We start from the raw sequence: 10,605 nt of genomic DNA, 5'->3' as shown, positions 1-10,605 counted from the left end.
GACGCAACTATTAGAATATAATATAATAATGTCATGTGACATCAGCTTTTCCAGTTTTCATTTTGTAGTTTCTGCAGGAACGCTGCACTGTCCAAAGCGAGTCGGAAACCGGCAGACCATTCGGTAAATAGTTTTTTTTTTTTCCTTGTCCCCTCTGTCTCTTTCTTTTTTTGTTCGTTCAGTCACTCCAGAGCCCTTGTCATACTGTTAATTGGTGATGTTTGGTAAGCCATTCTGCCCAGCTTGCTCTTCGGCATTGTGGGAGGTTGCTATGTGTACCTTCACCGAAAGCACACGTTGAAAGTTTCCACAAAGAATTGCTCTGGCAGGGAAATGCGCCAATGCAACTAAGCTGCTTACGAAAATGGGCGTATTTGTTAGAAATCCAAAATAGAATAAGTCGCAAAGCAAATACTGCGAACGTGGTAAAGACATGTTCCGCAATATATCGATAGCGCATATGAGACAGAGTTAGGGTTAGAAATGGGAACTTGAATCACGATTTGCATAATGCTGACCGTGATACCGACAACACTGTGCTACGCGTTTTCGGCTACCATTCATTCCTGCATATCGGTCGTCATTGTGCCTCTTCAATTATTCGTCCCTGACAGTCCCAGACTGCCCGAGGCGGCGCTTTCAGCCAGTGAGCGTTGCATGTGCATTCTCTCGAACAGCCCGGTACTGTCAGACACGAATAATCGAAAAGGTCGATTGTGTGGGATACACTTCACAACTTCGGCCAGACGGAGCTACTGCGCCTCTTGAGAGCGCCCCCAATGTTAAATAGTTCCTTTTTGCGGCCGCGTCACCCATAGACCTAATTCGCGACTCCAAGTAAATGCTCGCTACCTAGCGGCCAGACCGAGAAACAGCCAATCCAGGTTAAGGATTGAAGCGAAAGATGGTGTCCGATCACTGCATGCGCTGAATGCCACTGAAAGGCCGACTGTAAGGAAATTTTCAACCACGTAGAAAGCCTAGTTTCAGATAATTTATTCAGACATGCAGTAGCCTCTGTGCCATAGGCGTCGACTATAGGGGGGGGGGGGGAGCCCCTGCCCCGATGATGCTGAAGCCTACGCCCCCTCACCCCCCCCCACACACACACACCTCAAGTGTCATTACTAGAGCTTTTTCACTCTCATCATTTGAGGTTTCTTTTGACTTGCCTCGACCTTTTCAGTTAAAATTATATTGTGGCTAGTAGCTTACTGCATTATTGTTGGCGCAGACGTGCATGGCTTTTAATTCACACTTTCGTTTTATTTCTGCAAATCCTGGCTAGGAGGACAAGCGCATTAGAAGCACCAGCGGCGGCTGCCTCATCCGTATTTCCTCACTTCAACACTCTTTTACATTTACACTGTAAACACTATACACATACACCTATATATGTTTAAATATATACACAGGACAACTTTTATACCTTTGAAAGAGGAGGAGGTAGCCAATTAACAATTATTTCTAATGGTATGGATAGCCTGTGCCTAGAGAATGAATTTGTTGCTGTATGTTCACCTCACTTTAAATTGCTTTGCGTGCTTTTTTGACCCTGGAAAAAACCTATAGACTTCACTAACCCCTTCGGCAGAATTGTTTATCAACGGCGTGTGAAATGCGCGTGAATGTTGTGTGTCTCAGTATTGCTTCTCTTTCCAGTAAGCAATGCTAACGACTCATTAAAAAAGAAATCTAATAATTTACAACATTCTTTAGGGATAAAAACATCGTCACTTGTGTGCAAATGTCATAAATATATATAGGGCGTCCCAATTAAATATCATTCACCAAGTTTTAGAGAGGAAAGAGCAATGCTTTACTCGGCGAAAATCTAGTGCATATTGTTTCCAGTGCAGTGGAGTAGCTGCCAGTAATTTTTTTTGTTACTGAGATTTAATTAGGCCATTGTAATTAATTATCTGTTTCGAGACGTACTATCCTAATTATCGAAGTGTCAGTGAGGCATTAGTAGGGCAGCCAAGGGACATCTAACTGTGGCAGTTTCAGCGACATTCTAATTGTGTACTAACTTTTTACGATTGATAAATAAACCCTGCGAAATATGGAGAATGCCACGTGTCTGCGCTCCCACCCGCATCATAAAGCAGCGCCCTCGAACAGGCTCCCTCTGAGTTAGAACAAAATAAAGGAAATAACGAAGAAACGTCGTGATCGCGCTAGGGCCTTATCTGCCGCGCTCCGGCCGAATTAACCCGTCCCGTTTGATGTTATTTGGAAACAAGCTGTGAAAGCTGTTGTCTTAGCGTGGATAAAGTGCATGGATGTTGTTTCTTCTTTTGTTTTTCGCCACAAAACCTGTCATCACAAAAGCGAATTGACAACGTCAGTGCAGATGTTTAAAGGTGCGTTTTGGTTCATCCCAGTCGCCATGTCTTTCTCTAATGAGCAGAAGGAAAACATGGCCCTTGCCTTGGGATGTGCAAATGGCAACAAGATGAAGGACGCAAATATATATATATATATATATATATATATATATATATATATATATATATATATATATATATATATATATATATATATATATATATATATATATATATATATATATATATATATATATATATATATATATATATATATATATATATATACCAAACGCATCGGCTATCATCAGAAATTACGAAAACCTGAGACGAACTGGCACCATTAAGAAAGAGCGGCGAAAGATGCCATCTTTGAGACCTATAGCCTACGTACGAATTTTCTACCATTTATGGCCTCAAACCCTTTCCCTAGCGTGCGGAACGTAGCCGCCCAGGTACTAATTTCCAAGTTATCAGTTTGGAGGATTCTAAATGACGGCCTTTCACTCGTATCACCTTAACCAGCACCAATGCTTGGAAGATAGGGACCTGTAGAATCGCCTAGATTTGTGCGGGTGCGTCACCGGACTTTTTGAGCAACATCATGTGCACAAATGAAGCCAATTTTCGCAGAAACGCCCAGGTAAATTTGCATAATGCACAATATTCAAGTGTTTTTTTTTTCAATTATGGGGTTTTACGTGCCAAAACCACTTTCTGATAATATTCAAGTGTCTCCAATCCACACTGGGTAAAGCGCAATCGGCACAAGTATCAGTGGTCGTTCAATGTGTGGTGCGGAATTTATGCCGGTGCTATAATTAGACCCATCTTCTTCGATCACACACTGACTGGACAGCGTTACGTGGACTGACTCCTTGAAGGAGTTGTTGATGAGTTTCTCATCGAAGTCCCGCTGTCGCGTCTTCCACTTCTGTGGCATCAGCAAGATGGGGCATCCGCACACAGCAGTAGCCGAGCACGCAACTGGCTCGATCCGAATTTTTATGCGCAATAGATTGGAAGGCACGGGCCTGTAAATTGGCCGGCTAAGTCAGCTGACATCTCTCCTCTCGATTTCTTTCTTTGGCGTCATGTGAAATATCTTGCTTACATGATCAAGACAGACGTCAGATTAGCTCAAGGCAAGGATAGCGGATGCCTGCCCTAGACTTCGAGCGTCGGTCACCAAGAAAGCCACTGAAGATGTGATAAAGCGAACTTAGTACTGCGTGGCTGCAGAAGACCTATTCGAACACATACCCGCCGTGGTTGCTCAGTGGCTATGGTGTTGGGCTGCTGAGCACGAGGTCGCGGGATCGAATCCCGGCCACGGCGGCCGCATTTCGATGGGGGCGAAATGCGAAAACACCCGTGTACTTAGATTTAGGTGCACGTTAAAGAACCCCAGGTGGTCAAAAATTTCCGGAGTCCTCCACTACGGCGTGCCTCATAATCAGAAAGTGGTTTTGGCACGTAAAACCCCAAATATTATATTATTATTATTATTCGAACACGTCCTCTACGCAGCAGCTAGTTTTCAATTCATAGATAATAAGGGCAAACTGAAATCTGATGTTTTATTTTAACTGTTTGTGCAGGAATCCCGATTGCCAATTCGGCTCATTTATAAGTGTTATATTTACTTTCTTGAACGCATCGGTTTGGCCTTTTCTCTAGCTGTGGGTCGCCTCTAGATTTGTTGTTTCGCTTTTATTTTTTGACAAGAACCTGTTTTTGCAGCACGCATGCACTTTCATGAAAAATAAAACCGTCACTTTAATTTGGTTTCTGGCGCGAAAGCAAGTTTTTGGCGCGAAATTCAGCTGCGCGCGCACTCTGCGGTGCTATAGCATAGCCGGGATTTTGAAACATTCCATGCCTATTCCATTGCTTTTCGCGTTTCGTGCATAGTCAGTACGGCCCTTCGGGCGCGTTATCAAGGAGCTTTTGTTATCAATGCGATCAGTTGGCCTTGAGAGACGGATAATATGTGTGTCCTAGAAATGAGAGGAATGTATAGCTGCGAAACGCGAAATCTGCTGTTGGTGCTCCTCCCGTACCATTATCAAGGTGATGCGCTGTCTCTTCGAGTTTGCGACAGGCATGCAGTTCAGTTGCTTTCAATCAGAGAGGCTGCAGTTTCGCCGGAAAAGCGACGCAGTAGTAGTATATGGCAATTACACGAAGGAAGATTACACCACCGCGAGATGCCAGATTCTTGGTTGTAGGAGAGGACTCAAGCTGTGAAACTGAAGTGTCTCCTACTATGAGGACTTGTAGATTCTCATATTCTCCGACAGGTGACCTATATATAGGGGGTTCGGAAAGCTGGTAGCCCCCCATCCCCGGAAAAATGAAAACTTTCCGCCTATGTTCTGTGCAAAATCTTACGCTTGAAATACAAGTAAATCCGTCACAAAGAGCTCGTAAAAATCGTCGTTCTTCATCCCGAAATTGAAAAAAGAAAGACGCCGCCATTATTACTCGGCGGAAGTGAAGTACAGTGAAGCATGTGGAGAACCACCGCCCATGCCGCCTGCTTTCCTTGCTTGCTTTCCGTTCCGGTTTATCAGCGAACAGTCTCACATGTCTGAACCTCAGAATTAGTATATAGTTTGCTAGCTGCTTCGTGCGCTCTGACAACGCTGTTGCGCACCCGCAATGTTCTTTTAATGCGAGCCCAGCCTATTTTCTCTATCTGGTTCTTTTCGTTCAACAGCAGGTCTGTGGCAGGGCCTCGATGCGTTCTGCCTCCGCTCGAAGAGCGCATTGGGGTGATCAAGCTAAAGCTGCGGTATATAGACCGGCTTAACGCGGACGCGACCCAGGCGTGGCGCAGTTACGCTACATCGGCGAAATTTGGACGCTTTACATACTAGTGTGGCTTGCGTGGGAGTATAGAACATGTCCTATCGCTCGCCGCACCCGCCGGAACAGCGTGTCTCACGCGCTAGCTTGGCTGACCAGCAGCATGCTCTTCGGGTTCACCGAAGTGTGTTGCGTTTGCGCCTTCGACAAAGAGGCGCACGCTCGCCTCGCACTTGTCCGCTAGCGCTGCGGCAACAACTGCACTGTAAAATAACTTACACCGTTAAAAGCGAAAAAGGGTGTAAATGTGTCTATAGCTCACACCCTTAGGATGTTTTTTGTATAACTGACACCCGCAGGGTGTGAGTCATAGACACATTTACACCATTTTTCACTTTTAAGGGTGTAAATTATTTTACAGTGCACTACAATTTTGTCTTGCGCTTTAAACGTGACCCGCAGTTGCGCGGCGATCATCTTAGCGCCTCCGGCATGACGTATCCGACTTCACCTGCCGCTGCCTGGCACGCTGGAAGCGCCGGACTCGTCGACCGATCAGACAATTACCGCCATCTGTAGTAAAGGATGATAAGTAGCTGAGGCTTGGCACGACCGGGATAGAGGGGCTGGGTGCTAAGTGTGCGTGAACTATATAGAGCGTAAACTCACGGCCAGACAGGCTGGGCTGCAGCCATGATAAAGCTTCGCCCATTTCACTCTGGCGGCATTGCATTCCTGCATGGCTTGCCGCCGCATCTACACCATGGACTCCGCGTTGCGTTCTTCGTGAAAAATGCAGCATTCGGTTTCTGCTCGTTTCTGACGTGTGTCTAAAAAGGATTTCGTTCGTCAATACTTCGACACGCCCGATGCAGAGATGCACGAAATATCTTGAAGATGATACACTACCGGAAATGATCGCTCGAGAATATCGCCCTTGAATACAATTTACTGTTGAACGTTACCTTCGGTTTTCATGCACCATCGCAGCACAATAGTCACTCCTAGAAAGCGTTTACCAAGCAAACATTCGTGGGTAATGGACTGTGCTGTTGAAATGTAGCTTGTGCAGCTTCATTAACTGCAGTTTACACGCTTTGTGCGCGTTGCCTGGTCCGCGTCGCACTTGCCTGCTGCGCCGTGGTGCACGCTTTCGCTCTGAAAGTTGGTACAAGAAAGATGTGTTCGACCTTCCTCTACTCGGCGGTTTTTGTGTACTGCACAGCCATTGCTCGTGCTTGAGTACATATTCGAGCCCCCGGCGGCTGCGCAACTGATCGGCATTCTTGTAGCAGCTCAAATCACGAGCGCAAGAGGGAGAACACACGCCTAGAGAGATGCCCGTCCACTCGCAAATGATGAGCGAGCAATGACTGCCTAGGCGCAACATGGCGCAACTGGGAGATCAACAGTTGCGTACGGTTCTTCAATTCGCCATATTCGCCATATCTGCATCACTACTGCTTTGCCGCGAGGTGTACGCGTCGTCTGCATAGGCGCTATTTAATAGCTGCTAATAACAAAATTAGGCAATTACCGGTCCTGCGGCTCTGCCAATATTGCATTGAGAGCGTACCCTAGGCGTTTATAGCCAATTTGGCCCAAGTGAAATTTCGTTGCAGTTGGCCTTGAACGCCTCGTAGTTCTCAAATAGTCGTGATGCCGCCGCGCACTAGCTACAAAATGAAAATAGACGGATGTTGAAATACTTTTGTTATGTACTGTTATGCGTGTCATCGCAGTGGAAGGACAGCAATGTAAGATTTCATTTCATTTCGTGACACGATTTCATTTCGTGACGCACATGCACACTTCGGCTAGATATATCCCAATGCAATTCAGATGGGTGTTAACAAAATTCTGGAAAATAGTTAACGACAATTAAGCACTAAGAGTTCGACACGTGCAGTACAGAATGAATAGGAATACCAAGTGTCCACTCGTATTCACCCGTGCTGGTCTTGAGCCAGACGTCCTCGATGTAACTTGAGGCAAATCTCGAAGAAGGGACTTCCGGAAATGCAGACGCCCGAGGGATTCGTTGGTTAGCTTGTCAGGGAATCCCGTTCTTCTGAAGACGGTCGGTCTACAGGTCACAGCTCTTCACCGGCGCGGTCTGATTCCCCCTGATTCCAACACGGCGCTTTTATCTCATTTGCCGGCGTTTCTCGAACTTTCTGATGGAGTCTTGCTCCCATAACATGAACAAAGCCTGGGAATCTTTTAAACATTTCCCGCGTTTTCGGCCGTGGCCACTGAAACGTTTTCGTGGCGAGTCATCCGTTGGCGCACGCTCGGGCGGTCGCCTTCCTCCTCTCGCTCTGCTCACCGCGTGTCGAGGTCTGATACGGCGTGTCGGCGCACGCCCTCTCTCTCTCTCTCGAGACCGTATATTTCGCGTATCTTGTCGAAGCTTCTAGTCTCCATTGATCGCGTCGCTTGTCGGCGGCGTATGCGCGCTCTCCCTCTGTCGAAGCTGTCGCGTGGCCGACGTACTCTTCAGCTGGCTTGGGTGATACGCGGCTTGCGCTTTGATTATGCGCACTTTTGTGACACTTTTATCATGGAGTCATACATTTGAAATTCGCTCTGTGTGGTAAATGAACAAGTAATTATGTAAGTTAGACTAACTAACTGTTAGCCAAAAGAGCCATGCGACTGATGCCAACAGAAGACTAGAAGCTTGCCATCCGAGGAGCTCGTAACCGTTTCCAGAAATGCAAATAGTTGAAGCTGGTAATTTTTTGCAGCGTGTTGATTTCCTGACAATTACACGCAGAAAAGAGAAAGTGAACAGTCGAAAATTGCCACTGTGACGCCCATGACTGCTTGGGGGTGGGGGGGTGGGGGGGGGGGCTCACTTTCGGGCGACCATGAAGCGCCCGAGATTGCCGCTTGGAAAGGGTGCTCGCTTGACGATCGTCCACCAGTGAGACACAATCAGTTCACCCGTGGGCGTCTACTATGGGCGTCACAGTTGCGCTCTTTGGCTGTTCAGTTTCACTTTTCTGTGCATTTTCGATTTGTAACGTCTCTATTTTTAAAAAAAGAAAGAAAGAAAAGGCCCGATTTTCTTAAGCATTAGCGGTGTGTGGAAGCCCCCTATATACGGGGACCTTGGTTTTTCGTGTGGTGATGGCCGGTTCCCCAGGAGACGGCGGCCTGGTCCGTCGACGGATTCGTCAAGTCAGCCACTTATGCGAAAGATAGTCCTGATTGATGTTTCGAGGTCGAATCCAATCATTCAGCCTGGCTAGCTTGATATCTCGAGCTATACCGTACATGATGCGCTGGTGTATTAGGCGTACCTTGTGTATCTAGAACAATCCCACATCACATGTCTTCTAATGGCTTCTTGCTGGCATGTTGCGCGCACATTCCTTCGTTTAGCTCGTCATCAAAAAGATATCTCTCTTGTAGGGTGACATCATTGTATATATGTGGTCATCCTTCTCACTAGTACCTGAGTTCCTCGTGGTAGCTGCCTCAGCACATCCGGGAAATAAACATCGCCATTGCAATTCCGTTTACTCTCTTGCTCTGCGAAGCGCAGATTGGCCGATGGATTTAGTATAGATGGGTGAAGATGGGCGTGGTATATAATTTGTGTGCGGCACGGATTGTCGTGTAAGGGCTGCTCGTAGCTCGCAGTCTGCCCATTCATTTCCTGCTACTCTGGCACGTACCGGTATACCCATTTGGTCGAAATCATGACGCCGCAAACACTAATAGTGTCAACTTCTCGCATTTTTAGAAACGATTACGATCTCGGATGGTGCGCTTCAAGTCTTCCATAGGTATCAATCGCATGGTTCTTTCGGTCAAAAAGTTTCATAAGTCTACTTTGCATAATTACTTGCTTAATTACTACATTGAGTCATTTTCAAATGTATGACTCCGTCGTAAATGCAATATAGAGATAATCATTCATCTCATCTTCTCTATTTTTAAGGAATTTCGAACGGATTTCGTGAAACACCTGGTATAAAGCGCTGGATTTGGTCACGCTGGGAGCATGCGTGCTGATTGCACGAATGCTTGCACAACGAGATTTACATGCGAGACATTCTTGTTAATAAACGCGGCTTATCATTTTTTGCTGATTCATATGTTTGACAGCGCTAAGGTAGACAAAGGACGGCGAAAGAGGCGACAAACGAAGACAAGCGCGCTGTCCTAACACACCCCGATAAGATTATTGTTCCTAAGCTCCCAGATTCGCGAATTTTGAAAGCTTTCAGATATGTTGATGATTTTTTAATTTTACTAGACACTGACGAATTACTTTTCTGCTCTTGTGTTCATCAGACATTAACTATATTCAATGAATGCCTTCACCCTTTGGCACCCAGTCATGGGCTTCCGGTAGAATATGCTATCCAGTTTCTAGATCTGAAGCTAACGCTCTCAACCGTTAATGTCTGCTGGTGCTATGCACCACGAGCCAAAAATGCCACTTTTACCTTTCAGGTCATCCCACAATAAACTCATCAGAAAGGTAATCGCGAACACGTGTTTTTGGAACGCCTTAATCAACTTCTGCAGTCATACAGTTCAGAAGAGCTTTGATGCGCAAGTGTCCAGACTTCAGGACGCGACGTACCCCATATAACTGTGATATCGATAGTGAAAACATTGCTTCAGAAAATAATTAAAGATCGTGCAGGGTGTGCGCGAAACCGTCACTAATGTATGGGACTCGCCAAGACGGAAAGTGGCGGTAATCCCGCACATTCACCGTGCTCCGCATCGATTAAGAAGTTTGGCCAGCGTTCTGGTGTCACCGTTGTCTTTTCCTCTTTCAACAAATTGTCCACAGCGCTTGCCTTCATTTTAATTGTCGCCTCTTTCTCCGTGCTTTGTCTATGTTATCAAACATCATGGATAGCACAAACTAGCCTGGTCGCATACCTTATTGCAGTTTATTTTTGTTTTTTCTTTGTTTCCTACGCAGGAAAGCTACGCTGATAATCGCATGGCGAATGCACTCACGTGCAACCTGGCCAAATGCCGAAAGAAACTGACCACGGTTGCTTGGGTTTGTATAATGCTTTCTTGCAAGCATTCGACACCCTTCGTAGAACCTTTATTTATCCTTTATTTATTTGGCATTTGATTTTAAAAAAATAAGAATGTAGATCTAGTATAACCATCGACTGTACCACCTCTTGCTGCTTTCTTACTTTTTATTTTAATTTGGGACTGCTCCTTACGTAATCACTCCGGCGTGAGAGCGTATGCTTAGACGAGCGAGAAAGCCTATAGGTACCTCATCTCCTTTGCCCCGAACTGCCTTCGCACTCAGTGATCCAATCGTCAAGTTCTTTTTCTTCTCTTTCTCTTTCTTTCCCTCTCCTCCCTTCTTTCTAAAGTTTATTTTCACGTAACCTATACGTGCGGGTAGGAAACCGCAGACTAGCATTTGGTTGACCTCCATGCCTTTGCTTCCTTTCTATCGCTTTCT

The 10,605-nt window shown here is 45.9% G+C and overlaps 1 protein-coding gene across 1 annotated transcript in view; it reads left to right on the top strand.

Annotated features, from left to right (window-relative positions):
- LOC135902591 (E3 ubiquitin-protein ligase CCNB1IP1-like) overlaps positions 1-10,605 on the top strand; it is a 30,096-nt gene that overhangs the window by 963 nt on the left and 18,528 nt on the right. The window contains exons 2-3 of the mRNA XM_065432779.2: positions 69-123; positions 10,096-10,179. Of these exons, the coding sequence (XP_065288851.2) occupies positions 10,117-10,179 (63 nt within the window). The 5' untranslated portion in view covers positions 69-123; positions 10,096-10,116. The remainder of the gene's footprint in view (positions 1-68; positions 124-10,095; positions 10,180-10,605) is intronic.

This window comes from Dermacentor albipictus, chromosome 3 (assembly GCF_038994185.2).
Source record: "Dermacentor albipictus isolate Rhodes 1998 colony chromosome 3, USDA_Dalb.pri_finalv2, whole genome shotgun sequence".
In the NCBI taxonomy this organism is placed as follows: Eukaryota; Metazoa; Arthropoda; class Arachnida; order Ixodida; family Ixodidae; genus Dermacentor; species Dermacentor albipictus.
Note: the sequence above shows the minus strand (reverse complement) of the source record. Positions and strands in the feature narration are given on the sequence as shown.